The following is a 21,757-nucleotide window of genomic DNA, read 5'->3' on the forward strand; positions in this document are numbered from 1 at the left end:
GAGCTAGCAGACTTAGTACCCACTAAGCCTATTTATCTGCTATTAATTAAGCTGTGCTAATTAATCCGGAGTTTCTGCTTGGATACAATGTTCCAATTGCTAAAAGGAAAAAATGATGCCTTAATTGAGAAAAATATTAAATTTCCTTGTTATGTTGTTTATTAACAAGTTATCTTCCTAGTTTAACATGAAAATGACAACTAATAATGACTATAACGTGGCATTACCTTTAAGGAGAACTTACTTGGCACCGTGCATGCATAACTGACTAATAAAATGTGGCATTAAGTTGACCCTTCACTCTGTTCGATGATGAAAACTTACCTGTGAAGTGTGCATGCACCTTGTTGTTCTTATTTGTTTCTCACATTATATTATGTGTGTCATGTGACTAGATATATAAAGAATAAAAAGTTCGTGCACCTTGCAGCAAAGTTTTTCTCCGATTGAGAAAGGTTTTGATTGTAACTCTCAATACAGTAAATAGTCAAATTCTCACTTAAAGTTTTGGTAATATCGTTAATTATATCCTTAATTTAGACAAGGGGATGATAGTCTGTGTAATAAGGTAAAAATGTCAAGATGTAGCAACTGATATTTTGTAACTTATATGTTGGAAGTATATATATGAAGTCTATACCCCATATCCAAAAAGCACCAACGAGTTGAAGAAAACCTGGGCTGTGACTGAACTACACACAACACCCATATATATATACATGTAAAAAAAAAAGGACGATCCTAAGCAAATAAGACTTCTGCTTTGCAAAGATCAAGGGAAACGTCTTATCTCTCATAACTTTATATTCTTATTTTGGAAAGAAACTATTTTTACGACTCGAACACATGACCAATGGATCACAAAAAACAAACTTTCCTTGCGCCAAGGCTTTAAAAAGACGAGACCATAAAGTGACAACACAGCAGTTTGTTGCTACACGAGGACGATGGTTCTGTTAGAAGAAGTACACGCTGCATTTTTCAACAATGGCGGCACACTTTCCAGTTCACAATCGCTGCCCTCAAATTCTTCTGTAATTGCTATCTGCCCTCTCACTAACCCTAACCCTATTAACTAATCATCTCATTTACTCCTTTCTGTTTGCCTTTTTACTTGCACCTTTTACGTTCCCATGCAATTTTCAAATTTGGTCAAATATTTTTGTAGTTTGCAGTCAGACCGTTAAGGACTTGGTCTTTATTGCTCTGTTGGGAATTTGGAAGGGACACCCGGATTTTAGGGCTTTTTGGGGGTTGAATTAAGAGGCCCAAACGTTTTTTATATTTCTGTTTCTTTTGGGCCCAGATGACGTTGCTTTTAACCTTTTTGGGGTTGCCACTTCCCGAAACCTTCGTAGTAATACTATTAGGGTGCGTTTGTTGCACCAGACTATCTCAGACTGGACTAAGCTCAGGGAGTAACCTAGATTGGCTTAGACTAGATTAAGCTGGACTAACTTAGTGAAGCGTTTGTTGCAGTGTCAGACTAACAATAAATTATTATTATATTATAATTTTTTTCTATTAAGAATATCAAAATTAATATATTAAAGAAAGAGGATATCTTCTTCGCCAAATTGCTGGTGTTCCTCAACAACTTGGAAGTTACAAAATTTCCAATAACAAAAGGCTTAACCCTGATCCTAAAGAGATAGACCTCCGCTACTAAAGACCCAATTCCCAAATTTCCAAATATTTTGATTATTACAAATAAAAAGTACCCAGAACCCTAAAAATACCCAATCCCTATCCTTTTCGCCCTCAGATTCCTATACCCATGGCCATGTATGCGGCTGAAGATAGACATCGACGGCTAAAGGCCGTCGTTGAAGAGCCGAGCTTGATCACGCAAAGAAATCGCGAGACTGTAGAATCAATCCGGTTTGAGATTTGCATCGAAGGCGACCGCCAAGAGGAACTCATTAATTAATTTCCCAACGAACTTGATCTAGCAGAGAGAGAGAGGTAAAAACAGAGATAGATAAGGAAAGACGAAAAATGAGGCAGCGAGTGAGGAAAGCAAAGAATAAGGCATATCATAGTCCTTGGCAATCCCATGGTTCAACACGGGACTATTTTGGACAATCTAACGAGGCCCGGAGTCCACACGAGTCCGGGCTAGTCTCATTTAAGTTAGTCCCCAAGCATACAAAACATGAGACAATAATCCTAGCTAGTCCAGTCCCACTTAAGAAGGTGAAACAAACACACCCTTAGCGTTTGTTTGAGATTGCTTTTATAATAATTAAAAGGGGTGTGATATCCATCCACCTCATTTTACTTCTCAAACACCTTTTTAATTGTTGGCCGTATGATCGGATGAATTGAAGAAGATCAACGGACGTAAATTATCAAGGAGTGTGTGAGAAGTAAAATGAGGTGTGTTGATGCACAAAATCAGTGAGGACTTTGGTACAACAGAAAATGTTAAGTTTGTGACCTTCGCTAGATTACTCCGGTCACTAGTGTGGATAAGTATGTAAATGGATAGGAATAGGGAAGCAAACACAAAATGTACGTGGTTCACCCAGATTGGCTATGTCCACAGAGTAGAGGAGTTCTCATTAATTGTAAAGGGTTTACACAAGTACATAGATTCAAGCTCTCATTTTGTGAGTACTAGTGAATGATTTAGTACAAATGACATTAGGAAATATTGTGAGAGAATGATATCTATTTATAGAAGAGAGTTTCTAGTTTCATTCTGACATTGACATGTGTCATGTTGTGATTGGCTTCTGATGTTGACACGTGTCGCGCTATGATTGGCTTCTGATGTCGACATGTGTCGCGCTGTGATTGACCTCTTGGTTTGAGGGAAACTCTTCTGGGTCCTTGACGGCATAACGTTGATCGGTGCTCAGTAGTTTCGGGATTGGTCAAGTATGGTACAAACAGTGCTCCCTTAAGTTCCCGAGTGAGGGAAGCTCCTCGGTTGGGGACTTGCAAGATCCAAGCCATTGAGTAATCACGAAACTTCTAAGTACCGAAGTGTGGTATCATTTTCACTTGCCTTATCTGTCTCATATGTAGATGTTGCATCTTCTTTGGAAGTACTTTTCCTCCATCTAGGGTGGTATCTTTAACTGATGAAGATGCACAAGGTAATGTATCAATTTCACTTGAAGCTTACTTGTAGTTTCGGGCTTGATCAAGTGCGATACAAACCCTATAGTAGGAGTTCCCCAAGTAGCCGAGCTAGGAGATTTGCCGAATGAGGTAACAGACAAGGTAAGCAATCAGACTTCCAAGCAAGCAACCTGGATCGGAGGTTCGACTTCGGCTTCCGGTTGATTGTTCTCATTCTCCTTGTGTCGTAAACAGCAACAAGGATAAGGAGAAGCAAATGGAGAAGAGATGATATGAGATACTTTTGCTTTTGAAGAAGTAACTTTCCACAAGCTTATTCTTAAACTAGGCTTGAGGGTTTTTTGGTTTCCTCTAGAGTATAAGGCCGACTCAAGAATTTGAGGGTCAAAACAAGTCCATCAAATCTATAGTACGTTCGACCCTGATGATATGAGATACTTTTGCTATTGACAAAGTAGTGGATGTATCGGCACGTGTTTTGTTACGCTTGTCTTTATATGCTTCCTTGTATCCTTCTCACTTGCCCTATATGTTCCTCAAGCAGATGTGGTATCTTCTCTTGAAGCATAAGATGTTGAAGATGAGTACTCGAGAGCAATGCCAGGTAAGTAATCAGGCAAGGGGTTCTAGGCAATCAGTTCCTGACTAGAAGCTTGATTACAAGTGCTGACTGATTACTCTCTTTCTCCTTGTCTTGCAGGTAAGAACAAGGTCAAAGGGAAAGACAGGGAAAAAGCATGATATGGGATACTCTTGCTTTTAACCCTGATGATATGAGATGCTCTTACTCTGGTGTGGCTTGTTTGCAGATGTATTATCGGGAGGAAAATAAGTTAAGTATTTCGAGAAACTCTGCTGAGAGTGCCCTCTCGGATGTGAAGAAAAGTTGAGCATTTTTTTTATTTGCAGGTCTACCTGGCTGTGGAGGATGAAGGTCGACATATATAGGAGTCTCCCTAACAACAAGTAGTAATGTTATTCCTTTACCCTTATTGGTCATAGCAATATAGTTGGAGCTGCAAGCTTCATTTGTTTTAACTTTGTCAAAACACTTTGAAAAAGTGGTCTGTGGTATCTAGAAAGCTGATGTTGCGTGTGAAGATTACGGACAAGCTTTATCCAAGGAAATCTGGCTCTCGAAGTTCGGAGAGCGGTGCCTCTTCGGTTTTTGAACAAGCAATCATGTCGAGGATCTGGCTCTCGAGATTCAGAGAACGGTGTCTCTTCGATTTTTAAGAAAGCAATCATGTTGGGAGTCTGACTCTTGAGATTCGGAGAGCAGTGTCTCTTCGATTTTTGAGAAAGTAATCATGTTGGGAGTCTGGCTCTCGAGATTCGGAGGGTGGTGCCTCTTCGATTTTTAAGCACGTAATCCTGTTGGGATTCTGGCTCTAGAGATTCGGTAAGTGGTGCCTCTTCAATTTTTGAGAAAACAATCATGTTGGGAGTCTGACTCTTGAGATTCGGAGAGCAGTGTCTCTTTGATTTTTAAGAAAGTAATCATGTTGGGAGTCTGGCTCTTGAGATTCGAATAACGGTGCCTCTTCGATTTTTGAGCACGTAATCCTGTTGGGAGTCTGACTCTTGAGATTCGGAGAGCGGTGCCTCTTTGATTTTTGAGCAAGCAATCTTGTTGTGAGTGTTTTCTCGAATGTGAGTAAAGGTTGGGCATTTTTGCCAGTCTGCCTTGCCACAGAGCACGGAGGTTGACACACATTGAGACTTTCTAGTTATCAAGCAGTGTTGCTGTTCCTTTACCCTTGTGGGTAATAGTAGGGTAGCTGGACCTTCAAAATTTATGTGTCCAAACTTTGTCAGAGATCTTTGGCAAAGTTATCTATGGTACCCGAGGAGCTGATGTTGCGTGTGGAAAGTGGTGCCTCTTCAGAATCCGGAGAGTGGTGTCTCTTTGATTTTTGAACCAACGACCTTGTTGCCCTTTCTTTTATAAGGGACCAATTGTGTGCAAGAAGTACATTAAGAGAGTTATTGCTTGTAGGAATTTTTCCCTTTCTTCATAGATTTATTGCACCTCATTTCTCCTTCATCATTTCTGAGAATGTCTGGCCCATCCGACCATCGTTTTAACTTGAACTTTAGTGAAGAGGCAGCTATGCCTTCTCAAGACAACATATGGTGCCCATCATTCTTATCTCGTACTGGTTCTCTTACCGTTGGGGACTATGTGATGAAGAATGATATAATCGCTGCGGTGGTGGCCAGAAACCTTTTCACTCCCAAAGATAACATACTACTTTCCAAACGGTTTGATGAGTTGGCTGTTAAGGATTCTCTGGCTCTCAGTGTTCAGTGTGCAGGTTCTGTGTCTAATATGGCCCAACACCTATTTGCTCGAACCCGCCAAATTGAATCATTGGCGGCTGAAGTGATAAGTCTCAAACAGGAGATCAGATGGCTCAAGCATGAGAATAAACAATTGCACAGGCTTGCACATGACTATGCTACAAACATGAAGATGAAGCTCAACCAGCTGCAGGAATCTGATGGTCAGATTTTACTTGATCATCAGAAGTTTATGGGTTTGTTCCAAAAGCATTTATTGCCTTCGTCTTCTGGGGCTGTGCCGCGTAATGAAGCTCCAAATGATCAAGCTTCGGTGCCTCCTCATTCTGGGGTTCTGCCTAGTACTGAGGCTCTGAATAATCACCCTCTAGTGCCTCCTCTTTCTGGGGCTCTGCCGACTGCTGAGACTTCTCCCAAGCAACCTTTGTGAAGGCTCCCTCTTGTTTGCTTATTTTGATTCATGTATATGTACATATTTGTAACTTATCGGAGATATCGATAAACAAACTTTGCTTCATTTCAACGTATTGTATTAAATACACCAAGGCATTCTTCACTAAGTTCTTTGAATTTTTCATTTTGTTGAAACTTGTATGTTGAAGCTTTGTGAGTGGAGCATATAGGTTGAGGTAGTGCTCCCTTAATTTCCTGAGTGAGGAAAACTTCTCGGTTGGAGACTTGAAAAAATCCAAGTCACTAAGTGGTCGTGAGACTTCCGAGTATCAAGGTGTAGTAGCATATGGTAAGAGTCTCCCAAGTCTCCGGTCGAGGGAGTTGACGAATGAGGTGTCTTGCTAGTGGCCAAGTTTCCAAAGTAACAAAACTTCACCATTTTCATTTCTAAGTGGTAGCCCAAAACTCATCATTCATATATATTTGTTATGAAAGTTGTTATGCCTAACGTAGATGAGGCATAGGCAATTTTTTTTTTTTTGAATTTTTTTGATTTTTTTTTTTGAATTTTCGAATTTCCAATATATATATATATTTTAAGTTTTATAGGTGAAGGTTTGTTGGGTACCATGAATTGATTTTGCTTCACACTATCTTAATCAAGATAGTGTGAACCTTTTGTGTTGAAGCTTTGTAGGTGAAGCTTTTGTAGGTGAAGTTTTTATGGGTGAAGCTTTTGTGGTGGGTGAAGCTTTTGTGAGTGAAGCTTTTGTGGGTGAAGCTTTTATGGTGGGAGAAGCTTTTGTGGGGGAAGCTTTTATGGGTGAAGCTTTTGTGGTGGGGGAAGCTTTTGTGGTGGGGGAATTTTTTGTGGGTGAATCTTTTGTGGGTGAAGCTTTTGTGGTGGGTGAAGTTTTTGTAGGGGAAGCTTTTGTGGGTGAAGCTTTTGTGGTGGGTGAAGCTTTTGTGGTGGGTGAAGTTTTTGTGGGTAAAGCTTTTGTTGGTGAAGCTTTTATAGGTGAAACTTTTGTAGGTGAAGCTATTGTGGGTGAAGCTATTGTGGGTGAAGCTTTTGTAGGTGAAGCTTTGGTAGGTGAAGCTTTGGAGTTGAAGCTTTGTAAGTGAAGCTTTGGAGTTGAAGCTTTGTAGGTGAAGCTTTTGTAGGTGAAGCTTTGTAGGTGAAGCTTTGGAGTTGAAGCTTTTGTTGGGTACCATGAATTGATTTTGCTTCACACTATCTTGATCAAGATAATGTGAAGCTTTTGAGAATTTGTAGTTGTCCTCCATTGATGAAGCTTTTGTTGGTGAAGCTTTGTTGAATTTCCCAATTTCCTTTCTTTTTTTTTTTTGGGAAAACTAGAAATTTGTTGAATTTCCCAATTTCCTTTTTTTTGGGGGGGGGGAATTTAGAAATTTGAAAATGTGGGAGAGACAACATATACAAATTTTGCTTTCACACTGTTGAGCAAGAGATTATGATGCCAGCCACACCTTGTAGTAGTCGAAGGTTTGGATGAACCATATAAATTGAATTTGCTTCGAATAGTCTTGATCAAGAGTGTGTGAAGCTTTCTACGAGTTGTAATTGCTCTTCATTAATGAAGCTTTTGTTGGCACCATAAATTGATTTTGCTTCACATTGTCTTGATCAAGAGCGTGTGAAGCTTTTGAGAGTTATGATTGAACTCATTTGATGAGGCTTTTGTTGGCACCATAATTTGGTTTTGCTTCACACTGTCTTGATCAAAAGTGTGTGAAGCTTTTGGGAATTGTGGTTGCCCTCTATTGATGAAGCTCTTGTTGGCACCATAAATTGGTTTTGCTTCACACTGTCTTGATCAAGAATGTGTGAAGCTTTTGAGAATTATGGTTACCCTCCATTGATGAAGCTCTTGTTGGCACCATAAATTGGTTTTGCTTCACACTGTCTTGATCAAGAGTGTGTGAAGCTTTTGAGAATTGTGGTTGCCCTACTTTGATGAAGCTTTTGTTGGCACCATAAATTGGTTTTGCTTCACACTGTCTTGATCAAGAGTGTGTGAAGCTTTTGAGAATTGTGGTTGAACTCCTTTGATGAAGCTTGTTTATGCCATATTTAGGGTCTCTGTATTTAGACCTCGTATAAATACTCGGGGGACTTAAATGTAATTATGTAATAAAGGAAGGGGCATATATGTAATAAGTGAGGAGCCCTTATTTTATAAAAGAACTCATCACCTTCACAATTAGATGAAGCCATTTCTGAAGCCTTCTCACCCTTCTCATATTCAGAGGTTATCTCCCTCATCTCTCAGATAAATACAATAATCAGTGTGGACGTAGCCCAAACCTTGGGGTGAACCACGATACTTCTTGTGTTATTTATATTTCTTGCAGATTCACGGTCGGATTTACGTTGTTCCAAGACCTCCGATTTTGTGCATCAACATTTGGCGCCGTCTGTAGAAATCGACACAAAAAACTATGTCGGTTCTCTTTCATTTTTTTCACCTCCATCGTGAATCTGCAAAATCACAAAAACCTAGAAACATAAAATATCCAAATCTCAAGCACTCCTCACAAGCCCACAAGGAAGATAAAAGTATTTTGCTTTTTGGGTTTTGGGTTGGTATTCAGGAAACCAGGGAATCAGATCTTTCTCTCATCAGCTCTCGATCCTACTAATGCACCAGTAGCTTATCATGTTTCGCGGTGCAGTGTCGTCTCATGACGGAGGAGATCAGAGAGGCTCGACCTCTCGCCCCCATTGACTTCGGAAGAAACTCGTGTGCTCGCCGTCGACAACATCCTTCTGCAAAGTGACGACTGTGATAGCGGAAGAAGAGCTTTGTAGTCCTTTCAAACCTCAGAATCATCGTCGTTTTCAAACCCAGGCCATACATGCAAGGTCAAAACTGCGATTACAGATCCCGGTGCTCCAAAAAGGTTTCGATATGAGATGATGGTGATAAGATCCCGGTCATTCTCTCTCTCCTATCCTCCGCCACAGTCCCCAACGACATCGACCGTCTTCTCCACGACAATCTGGCTGTTAAGGATGCATCAACATCTTGGGCATCTCAAACACCCTCACCACCCCGCCATACTCCGATTCTGATATGATGTCGTCCGACAATCAGTGATAGATTTCATAGCTGAACCAAAACTAGACTTCAAACAGGCCACGTCAGCAAGTCAGTTAGTCATTAATTAGTTGCTTGGATCGAGCGGGAAGGAAATTGAGAGATTATATAAGTACATCGAAGGTGTTTGATAGAATGTCGTTGAGAGAAAAGATAGAGGCAGAAGCTTCATTTAAGATCAGCAAGAAATACCCTTTCATCTTCGCGGCACACTCAGGCGGAAAGTACGGATGAAGAATTTGATGGCATTTTTTTGAAGCGGTGGCTGGCAATGAACTTGGGAATAACAGTAGTAGAGAGGAGCCAGTGCAAAACAGTGATGCTATGAGGAAACCTCGGATTTTACTTGCTGCTACTGGAAGTGTAGTTGTCCTAAAGTTTGTCAACCTCTGCCAGATTTTTTCTCGATGGGTGGAAGTAAAAGCAGTTGCCACAAGAGTATCTTTGTGTTTCATTGATCAAGCATCGCTTCCAAAGGATGTTTCTGACTTGTACCAGGCGGTATTGGATATCTGGCCTGAGATCGAGTCCATTTTCTCATTCGAACCAACCTCCGCCGTCCGATCTCTAGCGGTTAACTCCAATCTGATGCGAGGCAACAACATCAACATCATCAACAAAAGCCGACGCAGGAGGATAACCCAATCCGAATATACTACCAGAAGGCACGATGCCAGCACAACATCACCATCATGGCCAACCTGCAGATTCAAGGGTGCACATGCATGACAGCTCAGAGACAGAAAGAGAGGGTCAAGAAACAGAAAGAAAATCAGAAAGAAAAGCAGAAAGCATGGCTACCCATTAATGCACAACAGCCCAAGCTCCAAGTTGATTAAGGGAATCAACTTGGCACAATGACAACGCAGAAGATGCCCACCAACTTTCATCATGCATGTTCCCACTCTTTACATACGACACCATGATGTTAAAGTGAAAAGAAAAGGCAAAAGAGAAAGCAAAAGTAAGGAATAAACACCCCACCAGAATGATGTGATTTACTTTTTTGATAGATGTATGATGTAATTTATTTTTCTTATCTCTCGGAGACATCTGTATAAATGGGTTGGAATGTTGTGTGGAGAGCGAATGCCCATAAGCCTAAAATAGCACCAACCAGGTGATCAACCGTACGCCCAGTACTCTAAAATTATTCGGCAACCTGCCGCTATTACCACCAACCAGATGATCAAAAGTACGCCCAGTACTCCAAAATTATTCAGCAACATGCCGCTATTACCACCAACCAGGTGATCAAAAGTACGCCTAGTACTCCAAAATTTTTGGCAACCTGCAGCTATTATCACCAACCAGGTGATGAAATGTACAACCCGTACTCTAATATCATTTGGCAACTAGCCATTCATGCCATCAACCAGGTGATGAAATGTACAACCCGTACTCTAATATCATTTGGCAACTAGCCATTCATGCCACTAACCAGGTGATGAAATGTACAACCTGTACTCTCCTTCATGCCACCAACCAGGTGATCAAAAGTACGCCCAGTACTACAAATTATACATGAGCATTACTCATGTCATTCATACATAAACATTTATGAGCATCACTCATGACAATCTTACATAAACATTCATGTCAACATTCATGAGCATCACTCATGTTAACATTCATGAGCATTACTCATGACAACATCCATGAGCATCACTCATGTCAATCAACATAAACATTCATGAGCATCACTCATGTCAATCAGCTTCAAAAGCTTCATTTACAGAGCTCTAGCTTCAAAAGCTTCATTTACAAAAGCTCCAGCTTCGAAAGCTTCATTTACAGAGCTCTAGTTTCAAAGCTTCACTTGCAAAGCTTCACCTACAAAGCTTCAGTGCAGGGTATACAAATACCACTTCCGAACAACCGCCACTTCGGCCCATACATGGATTTAATTTGAAGTCTCCAGCCAACAAACTCTGTTGACCGAAGACTTGGGGGACTAGATTATATACCATATATTGGGCCTCAACTAGGCCTCATGAAAATACTTGGGGGACTAGATTATATACCATATATTGGGCCTCAACTAGGCCTCATGAAAATACTTGGGGGACTTAGCCCATTATCTATGTATTGAAAAGTGAGCCCTTATTCTATAAAAGGGATTCCCTCACTTTCATTAGAGAACACTTATGAAAAATACTTGGGGGACTTAGCCCATCACTTATGTATTGAGGAGCGAGCCCTTATTTTATAAAAGGGACTCCCTCACCATCATTAGAGAGCATCAACTCTAGCTCATTATTCATAAATTGAGGAACGATCCCTTATTCTATAAAAGGGACTCCCTCACCATCATTAGAGAGCATCATCGCCTACTGAGCAACCGCCTCGCCACGAGCATCAACTCTAGTCCATCACTTATGTATTGAGGAGCGAGCCATTATTCTATAAAAGGGACTCCCTCACCTTCAACGCCACAAGCCTAGCCAACCAAGGCAACATAAGCCACAAGCAGAACAGCCTCGCAATATGTGCTACATCTAGTTGAGCCTCATTTCACATTGAGCGCCGCCTTATATCGAGTATTCAGCTCTAGACAATATCTAGTTACTTCGGCCCACACATGGACTGAATTTCAAGTCTCCAGCCAAAAGATTCTTTTGACTGAAGACTTAGGGGACTACTATTTATACCCAAGGTTCTAAAAAATGCTAGGCGCTAGTCGGGCGGTGGGATGGCGCCTAGCGCCTAGGCGGCTAGGCGGGATCTAGGCATGCGCCTAGGCGGCCTAGGCGGATTTAGGTAAATTTCTTATATATTATATGAATTAATTAAACTTACTATATCAGATGTAAATAATTATTGAATAATATGTTATTTCTTATAAAAAAAAATACATATATGTAGGGGTGGGTTCAAAAAATCGAAAATCGAAAAAAACCGAAAACCGAACCGGACCGAGGCCGAAAAACACCGAACCGAAAAAAAAATCTAACCGAAACTGTCAAACCAAACCGAACCGAATCTGGCCAGTTCGGTTTCAGTTTTTGAGGTTCAGAAACCGAACCGAACCGATATATATATATTTAATTGTTTTTTTCTTATAAATATTTTAGTCATACAATTACAACAAAACCGAACATGTTGCCAAGTTGGTTTCAGTGAAACTTTTCAAGCTAAGAGCGTATGGGTTCGAACCCTCGGCTCCAGGATGTTGGAAATTTTTTTTAATTTTCATGAGAAATGAACAAAACCCTTTAAAGTTTTAACCCTAGCCGCCGTCACTCCCATTTCAGTTTTCACCTCTAGGTTTTCTCAAACACTCTATTTCTCTCTCCCCTCCGCTGCTTTCTTCCTCTCTGGTCTCTGCTTCGTCAGTCTCTCTCTCTCTCTCATTCCTCTCTTCCTCCAAATCACTCGCCCCTTTCGAATTGGAAGTCTCTCATCTTGCTGCAACTTCTTCTTGTCGTTTCGAGTCTCGACAGCAAAGGTTAGTCTCACAGTCTCACTTCTCTGTGATTATTTTGATTGTCCTTTTATTTTTTATTATCCTTGCATGTGGATTTGTTTTAGTTTCTGGGTGGATTTGTTTCATTTTTTGGGATGGAGGAGGAGCCCTGCGGTACTAATTTGTATCGACGGGATCCTCGGCGAGGCGGAGAAGAAATCGACTATGATGGATTTCACAGTTGAGATGAGGATCCAAGCTTTTCTCCGACTCTTTCATGGTTTTGGTTCGATTTCAAAACTACCCAAATGATAAAAAATTAAAAAACTATGATGGATTTCTGGGTTTTTTTCTTTCTTTCTGGATTTGGGTTTTTTGTTGAATATAAAGGCTTCAACTTCATGACTACAAAACGATTTGAGCTTTTTAGAGAGAGAGAGAGCGGCTTTTGATGATTTCAACGAGTAAATGCTGTAAGGAAGAAATACAGAGATCCAAAACAAGTTAATGTTGGGGAGGACCTTTCTTGTTTATCAAAAGCCGGTTAAACAAGCAGCACCAACAACCTTAGGAGGTGGAACCTGCGCCGGCTCCTCCACTGTCAGCTGAAAAGTCTGAACAGCTATCTGTTCTGGAGGAAAAGATAAAGAACTTACTGGAACAAGTGGAGGCCCTAGGTGAAGCTGGAAAGGTCGATGAAGCTGAAACACTCATGACAAAGATGCTGCTGTTGGGGATTTTTAATTATTACTGTGAAGTATACTGATACATGAAATTTGACTACTTGATTTCTTTATCCTTTCATTTGGTAGGTGGATATGCTTAATTCCGAGAAGACAGCCTTGGCTCAGCAGCCCCAGAATGATAAAGTGTTGATGTTGGCACAGTGGATAAGTTTAACCACTCTGTTGCTGGTGCTGCTTGTTTTAACCACTCTGTTGCTGGTTCTTTCTTGTTCTTACTGCATTTTTGTATCATTGGCTTTGAAAAATGATCACATAAGATTAAATCATAATTTTTTAACTTTTAAACCAATGAGGATGATTGGCCTTCCAGATTTGATATCATTGCCTTTTTAGAATGGCTGCAAGCTTTGTGTTCTTCGAAAATTTGTTTGCTATTTAAAAAAAAAAAAAAAAAAAAAATCGAACCGGGCCGAAACCGAACCGGAAAAAACCGAACCGAATGCAAACCGATAAAAAACTGAACCGAACCGAACCGAACAGTAATTTCGGTTCGGTTTTCGGTTTTGACAAAAAACCGAACCGAACGGAACCGAACCCACCCCTACATATATGAATGTTTTATGTACATATATAATATGCTTGCCTAGGGAAAAAAAAGACTATTATCTAAATAATTTATATAACATTTATATACATATAATATACACCCCAAATTTTTAAAATATAAAAAGCCCACGCAAGTGGGTGGTTTTCATGAAACCATCTGATGGCACTTCATATAATATATAACTTTGAAAAATATAAAAATCCCACGCTGGTGGGTGGCTTTCATGATGACAACCATCTGATAACCCTTAAATACTAGCTTACCTCTTTCACGCAAGTGGGTGGACATCTGATATCCACCTTACCTCTCACATCACCCAAGAATCAAGATAGACAGTAACCACCAGCTTTTGACTTTACTTATTTCCACCTTACCTCATTCACGCAACCGGTGCTATTCGTTTCTTCTTCTTTGTTCGTTTAGTTGGTTCTTTGAGTCTCTCTCTCTCTCTCTCTCTCTCTTCCCTCATCTTCATTCTTCTTCTTCAGAACCTCAAAATTGGATCTCAAATCCAACTTGTGCCACCATAGATTGAAATGTTTAATACTCTCTCTAAAGTGTTTAATACTCTGTCTCTCTTTCTCTTCGCACTCTCTCTTCCCACATCTTCACAAAGGCGAGTTGCAGAAACTCTCCGGGGTTCTACTGCTACATACGAGATCGGAAGTTGTAGATCCGTTGCGAAAATAACAGCGAGTTTGGAATTTTCAGCGAGATTCAAACCGCCTAGCCCGCCGCCTAGCACCGCCTAACTTGCCTAAGGCGCCTAGCGAGCGCCTAGGCGGCCGCCTAAATCCTCCCTGCCTAACTGAACGTTTTGGTCTAAATCGGGTCGGAGCTCCCCCGCCCAGCGCCTATGCGCCGCCTAGGCCGATTTTTAGAACACTGTTTATACCATATTTAGGGCCTCAGTATTTAGACCTCGTATAAATACTTGGGGGACTTAAATGTAATTATGTAATAAAGGAATGGGCAAATATGTAATAAGTGATGAGCCCTTATTCTATAAAATGACTCCTCACCCTCACAATTAGAGAAGGCCATTTCTAAAGCCTTCTCACCCTTCTCACATCCTTTCTCATATTCAGAGGTTCTCTCCCTCACCTCTCAGATAAATACAATAACCAGTGTGGACATAGCCCAAACCTTGGGGTGAACCACGATATTTCTTGTGTTATTTACATTTCTTGCAGATTCACGGTCGGATTTACGTTATTCCAAGACCTCCGGTTTTGTGCATCAATAAAGCTTTTGTTGGCACCATAAATTGGTTTTGCTTCACACTGTCTTGATCAAAAGTGTGTGAAGCTTTTGAGAATTGTGGTTGTCCTCAATTGATGAAGCTCTTGTTGGCGCCATAAATTGGTTTTGCTTCACACTGTCTTGATCAAAAGTGTGTGAAGCTTTTGAGAATTGTGGTTGAACTCCTTTGATGAAGCTCTTGTTGGCACCATAAATTGGTTTTGCTTCACACTGTCTTGATCAAGAGTGTGTGAAGCTTTTGAGAATTGTGGTTGCCCTCTATTGATGAAGCTCTTGTTGGCACCATAAATTGGTTTTGCTTCACACTGTCTTGATCAAGAGTGTATGAAGCTTTCTACGAGTTGTAGTGTTTGCATTGTTACAGGGGAAATGTCTGAAGTAGATGCAAGAGGGCTGAATAGCTTGATCTTCGTATGCCATGCACTGAAGTTGTTATTGGCTTGCAATAAGACTTTATTGGTGACTATAACTCTTGTTGAGCATAAGTGCTCCCCTAGTTGAGTTGTCAAGCTTGAGGGTTTTTGATTATTTGTGAATGCTAGGAGTTCACATGTACAAGTTGTATCACTCGTCTTCTGGTAGGTGGAATGAATGGTGAGTTGCTTTCATCACTTGGTTGGTGGTACGAAGATGGGTTCCTTCTTCACTTGGTTGGTGGCATGAGTGGCAAGTTGCCAAATGATATTAGAGTATGGGTTGTATATTTCATCACCTGGTTGGTGGCATGAAAGAGAGTACGGGTTGTACATTTTATCATCTGGTTAGTGGCACGAAGATGAGTTCCTTCTTCACCTGGTTGGTGGCATGAGTGGCAAGTTGCCAAATGATATTAGAGTACGGGTTGCACATTTCATCACCTGGTTGGTGGCATGAAGGAGAGTACGAGTTGTACATTTAATCACCTGGTTGGTAGTATGAAGATGAGTTCCTTTTTCACCTGGTTGGTGGCATGAGTGGCAAGTTGCCAAATGATATTAGAGTATGGGTTGTACATTTCATCACCTGGTTGGTGGCACGAAAATGAGTTCCTTCTTCACCTGGTTAGTGGCATGAGTGGCAAGTTGCCAAATGATATTAGAGTACAGGTTGTACATTTCATCACCTGGTTGGTGGCATGAAGATGAATTCCTTATTCACCTGGTTGGTGGCATGAGTGGCAAGTTGCCAAATGATATTAGAGTATGGGTTGTACATTTCATCACCTGGTTGGTGGCATGAAGGAGAGTACGGGTTGTACATTTCATCACCTGGTTGATGGCATGAAGATGAGTTCTTTCTTCACCTGGTTGGTGGCATGAGTGGCAAGTTGCCAAATGATATTAGAGTATGGGTTGTATATTTCATCACCTGGTTGGTGGCATGAAAGAGAGTACGGGTTGTACATTTTATCATCTGGTTAGTGGCACGAAGATGAGTTCCTTCTTCACCTGGTTGGTGGCATGAGTGGCAAGTTGCCAAATGATATTAGAGTACGGGTTGCACATTTCATCACCTGGTTGGTGGCATGAAGGAGAGTACGAGTTGTACATTTAATCACCTGGTTGGTAGTATGAAGATGAGTTCATTTTTCACCTGGTTGGTGGCATGAGTGGCAAGTTGCCAAATGATATTAGAGTATGGGTTGTACATTTCATCACCTGGTTGGTGGCACGAAAATGAGTTCCTTCTTCACCTGGTTAGTGGCATGAGTGGCAAGTTGCCAAATGATATTAGAGTACAGGTTGTACATTTCATCACCTGGTTGGTGGCATGAAGATGAATTCCTTATTCACCTGGTTGGTGGCATGAGTGGCAAGTTGCCAAATGATATTAGAGTATGGGTTGTACATTTCATCACCTGGTTGGTGGCATGAAGGAGAGTACGGGTTGTACATTTCATCACCTGGTTGATGGCATGAAGATGAGTTCTTTCTTCACCTGGTTGGTGGCATGAGTGGCAAGTTGCCAAATGATATTAGAGTACGGATTGTACATTTTATCACCTGGTTGGTGGCATGAAGGAGAGTACGAGTTGTACATTTCATCACCTGGTTAGTGGCATGAAGATGAGTTACTCTTCACATTTCATCACCTGGTTGGTGAGAATAAAGGCAAGATGTCGAGGCACATTGTAATAAGTGTCGAAGACATAAAGTATGTTGAACCTTTTCGAATCACTGTTGGCTTATGTATGGATGTGTTGGAATGTATGATATTTATGTATGAATGTGTTAGAATGTATAATGTTTATGTATGAATGTGTTAGAATGTATGATGTTTATGTTGATTGATATGAGTGATGCTTATGAATGTTTTGCTATGCATGAAGGGATCCATGTTTTTTATATGTGAACCATGTTGGTTGTAACACTTAGTATCACATACTTTGTGTTAAAGTATGCATGTTGAAGCTCTGAGTTGGAGTATAAGGGTAGGTCAGCGTAGACCAAGTGTTACAGTGTTAAGAACGCAAAAGACTCAGAAGAAATTGTCTGAATTCCCTCTTCTTTAAATATTTGTCGAATGGCTTGTGTGACAAAAAATCTCAAGTGGTTGAAAGTCAAAACATTTGTAATGTGTATGCCTTATTATAATAGCATTTCCTTCAGTACATAGTTCTCCACTTTGAAAGAGTGAGGCTTGGCCCCATAGTCATAATAATCGACGGTACGTTCACCCCTGGTTGTCTTAATACGAACTTTTATCCCTCTTGTTGTAATGAGCTTGCTGAGAGTAAAAATCATTCCTCTTACCAAGAGACAGATACGTTTGGTGACTTAGCGAGTAGCTAAATGAGGCAAGAGATGATGCAATGGGTGTCTGAATGGCCAAGATCTCCTCACTTGGTAGAACTTGACTTCCATTTCCCACTTGTTGATAGGGGTTAACCATATGGGGGTTCCTTTGGTATGTCATTGATTCAGCAGAGGCGTGGTTGTAAGCCTGTGCCATCACCTCAGAGTAAGTCTTCCAAGTGTTGGCATTAATCATGTACTTGAAGAAACAATCACGTAGGCCTGCCATGAAGGCCTTGAGGGCGGTCTTGTCATCTGCCTCAGCACAGCGAGAATACTCATGGCTGAAGCGACCGGCATACTCTCGTAGTGACTCGTCCGGCTTCTGGCAAATAGTGTACAAGTCATCTGTAGAATGCAAGCGATTGGTCTGGAAGATGTGTTGAGAAATAAACAGTTTCCTCAGTTCCTCAAATGAGTCTATTGTCTTAGGTGGAAGACGACAATACTAGTTTAGAGTTCCGCATAGAGGGTGGAGGGGAAGAGAATACTTCACTCTTCGTCGGTGTGCATCCGATATGCCATGGTGGACTCAAAGAGGTTAAGGTGTTCAATTGGGTCCTCCTTTCCAGTATATAGTTGTAAACCAAGCTTTTGTTTTGTCTTCGCTTAAAGGGGGTGTCGAGGATCCTCCTTGTGAAAGGGCCAAGCCTGGATTGGTTCCAATCAGGTATCTCGGCCTGACGTTTGGCCTTCAACTTGTTTACTTCTTCAATGAGCTGTATGACAAGGGGGTCCTAAGTGGAGCCATGTACCACTGAAATTTTCTTTCGTAAGTCTCTATCGCCTCTTGGAAGTAGGAAAGTTTGAGCAAGGGCGTGTGGTTTTTTCTTGGACTCGCCATACCGACTTCTAGGGTGAGTTTGTCGGAATACCTCAAAGTCTCATGTACCTTCATGTTCCTCTGGGACCTATTGTTCTTTCCCTAGATTGGCAGCGGGCATGGGTCATGGTAGGGGACCAAGTCTTTCAAAAACCCTTGGGTCATTGATCTTCGAGCATATGTGGAAGGGATTCTCTTGACGTTGCTTTAGGAAGTCTCGGCAGTCAAGATAAACGGTTTTCGATCCTTCCAACCCTTCTGCAATGAGGTGCCTTCTTCCACTTCTCCTGCTTCGGGTCGAAGCATCTGGGTTGAGAGAAGTCTCATGTTGATCAATGTTTTGATGATTAACTCGCTTCTCATCAGGGATACCCATGTCAAAGGAAGGTGACCCTCAGTTTTGGGGGTACCCAGATGATGGTTGATGTCCACAAGGGCAACGAGCTCGCGTGTTTGAGTACGCCTAGTTTCGTGGAGCGTCTCAAAGAGCTTCTCATACTGCTCCTAGAGGACCTCATTCTTCATTGCTATCTTGTTGTTCTGAGCTTTTAGCTCATCGACTTTAGCTTGAAGAGCAACCCTTTTTCCTTCATTCTTTCGTTGCTTCACACTAGGTGCAAGAGGGGTGTCATTCTGTGTGTTGTTGCTTCCTTCGCTCCCCATGTTGGAGAGGGATGACTGGTCAAAAGAGAGTGTACAAATGGTGGAAACCAGCTTGGCAAAGCTGAAGAGAGTGGGAATAAGTGTCGTTCCCACAGACGGCGCCAAATGTTGATGCACAAAATCAGTAAGGACTTTGGTACAACAGAAAATGTTAAGTTTGTGACCTTCGCTAGATTGCTCCAGTTACTAGTGTGGATAAGTATGTAAATGGATAGGGACAGGGAAGCAAACACAAGATGTATGTGGTTCACCCAGATTGGCTACGTCCACGGAGTAGAGGAGTTCTCATTAATTGTGAAGGGTTTACACATGTACATAGGTTCAAGCTCTCATTTTGTGAGTACTAGTGAATGATTTAGTACAAATGACATTAAGAAATATTGTGAGAGAATGATCTCTATTTATAGAAGAGAGTTTTTAGTTTCATTCTGACATTAACACATGTCGTGTTGTGATTAGGGGTGGGCGCGGTGCGGTTTGGTGCAGTTTCGAGTGAAACCACAACCGAAACCGAAACATTTTGCGGTGCGGTGCGGTTTTGAAGCCAAAACCGAAATGAAACCAAACCGTTCGGTTCGGTGCGGTGCGGTTTCAAACGGTTTCGGTTTGATTTTTAAGAAAAAATGTACAATTTAAAATATACACCTATTTATGCATAAGACGGTCTTATTTTTCTCGTATATTAATTAATGAATATGTAGTAAAATTGCAGCAAAAAAGAGTCAAAACTGAAAGAAAAAAAAAATGCAGCAAAACTGCACCAAAAACTGCACCCAAACAGCACCAAAAACAGCAGCAAAACTGCGCCAAAAAAATGCAGCAAAAATGCATAAAAAACAGCAGCAAAACTGCACAAAATTGCACCAAAAAATAATGCAGCAAAAATGTAGTCGCAAAGGCAGAAGTAGAGATGCAAGCAGAAGCAGTGGAGTCGAAGTGCAAACCCATAGCAAAACCAAACCTATAAGTTATAACCTAGTTGAAAAGTTGAAAATATAAGTTATATAACATTTATTTTATTATTTATTATATGGTGCGGTTTCGGTTTCGGTTTCGGTGCGGTTTTGAAAACCCAAAATCGAAACCAAACTGTTTTGTGTGTCGCGGTTCAGTTTTGAAACCGAAACCGTTTCAAAACCGCAAAACCAAATCGTTTGGTGCGGTTTGATTCGATTCGTGTTTCGGTTTCGGTTTCGGTTTTCGGTTCCAAGTGCCCACCCTTAGTTGTGATTGGCTTCTGATGTTGACACATGTCGCGCTATGATTGGCTTCTGATGCCGACACGTGTTGCGCTATGATTGGCCTCCTAGTTGGAGGGAAACTCTTATGGGTCCTTGACGGTATAACGTTGACCGGTGCTCAGTAATTTTGGGATTGGTCAAGTATGGTACAAATAAGGTGTATGGATAGCATACCCGTAATTAAAATCATTTTTTAATTACGTTTAGTGTAAAAAATTTATGTGATTAGAGATCATAGAAGTTGTTTTAGAACATCTCTAAGAAATGCTGTAAAATAACCAAAATTCTATTTTAAAAAATACAACTCCAACAGACTCTATAAAAGAGTCTATGGGCTCGTTTGGATGTGCTACTCTATAAAGCGCTTTTACTCACTAGCGCTTTTTGTTTGTAGCACTTTTCAATAGCGCTTCTATGAGGAAGTAGTTTGTTGTTTGGCATGCAACCAACTAAGCGTTTTTGTATTGGATAGAAGCGTTTTTTATATTAAATAGAGTGTTTGGTTGTCAAATGAAAAAGCGCTTTCATTAATAATTCTTAATAATTTTTGCATAAGTATTTTTTGTATATAATTAACATACAATTTGATTAAGAGTTGATGAAAATTCAATTACAAAAAATAATGATCACTAACAAAATTATACATACTTATTGAGAATATGTGTTTGTTTCTTGAAAACAAAATGACACGTTATAGTTGCATGACAATCAAATGTGAAATAAGCATTAACTAGATATAAGAAGATTAGCAATCCTTTCTCGTTCAACATCTATCTCTCGCCTATGAGTAAAATTTTCATCAACAATTTCTTCATCTCTATGATCTTCCTCATGTCCAGGTGGAAGTAGCTCATCATCATCATCATAAGGTTGGAACTCTTGATCTGTCATGGAATGCTTCCTAATAAAATTGTGTAAGGCCATTGAAGCAACAACAATTTGTACCTGTTTTTCAAAAGGGAAGTTACGCATGAGACGAATCATTGTCCATCTATTTTTCCAAACACCAAAAGTTCTTTCTATTGTGCATCTTAGGGATGAATGTCTCTGATTAAATATCTCTTTTTTCCCTCTTGGATGACTTCCACGTCGAAATTCAGGAAGATGATATCGTTCACCCCTATAAGGTCCAATATATCCATTCATATGTGGATATCCAGCATTAACTAAATAATATTTGCCTACACCATAATTGAAAAGAAAAATATAAAGATTTTTGTGTTCATAAGATAATAAATAAATAAACACATTCATATAAGACTAAGGTTGATTACTAACCAGAAGGGGGATAAGGAAATTTCAATTCTGGTATTCTCAAGGCCTCCATGAATATACGTGAATCATGAGCAGCACCCTCCCATCCAGCCCAGACAAATGTGAAACAC

General features: G+C 40.6%; 1 protein-coding gene across 1 annotated transcript; it reads right to left on the reverse strand.

Moving 5' to 3' along the window:
- Positions 1-21,002: 21,002 nt before the first annotated feature.
- Positions 21,003-21,699, reverse strand: LOC126608511 (uncharacterized). Its single transcript, XM_050276451.1, has 2 exons — positions 21,651-21,699; positions 21,003-21,553 (listed from the first exon to the last, which is right to left on the reverse strand). The coding sequence occupies exons 1-2, from the start codon at positions 21,697-21,699 to the stop codon at positions 21,099-21,101; spliced, it is 504 nt and encodes a 167-aa protein (XP_050132408.1). The 3' UTR covers positions 21,003-21,098.
- Positions 21,700-21,757: the final 58 nt, after the last annotated feature.

This window comes from Malus sylvestris, chromosome 16, assembly GCF_916048215.2.
Source record: "Malus sylvestris chromosome 16, drMalSylv7.2, whole genome shotgun sequence".
NCBI classification, from domain to species: domain Eukaryota; kingdom Viridiplantae; phylum Streptophyta; class Magnoliopsida; order Rosales; family Rosaceae; genus Malus; species Malus sylvestris.

What these genes read in the sequence shown, in the direction of transcription:
- LOC126608511 (XM_050276451.1), bottom strand. Translation starts at nt 21,699, where the DNA reads ATGGAGGCCTTGAGAATACCAGAATTGAAATTTCCTTATCCCCCTTCT. An exon ending in ATTTCCTTATCCCCCTTCTG is followed by an intron (nt 21,554 to 21,650) that starts GTTAGTAATCAA and finishes ATTATGGTGTAG; the next exon opens with GCAAATATTATTTAGTTAAT.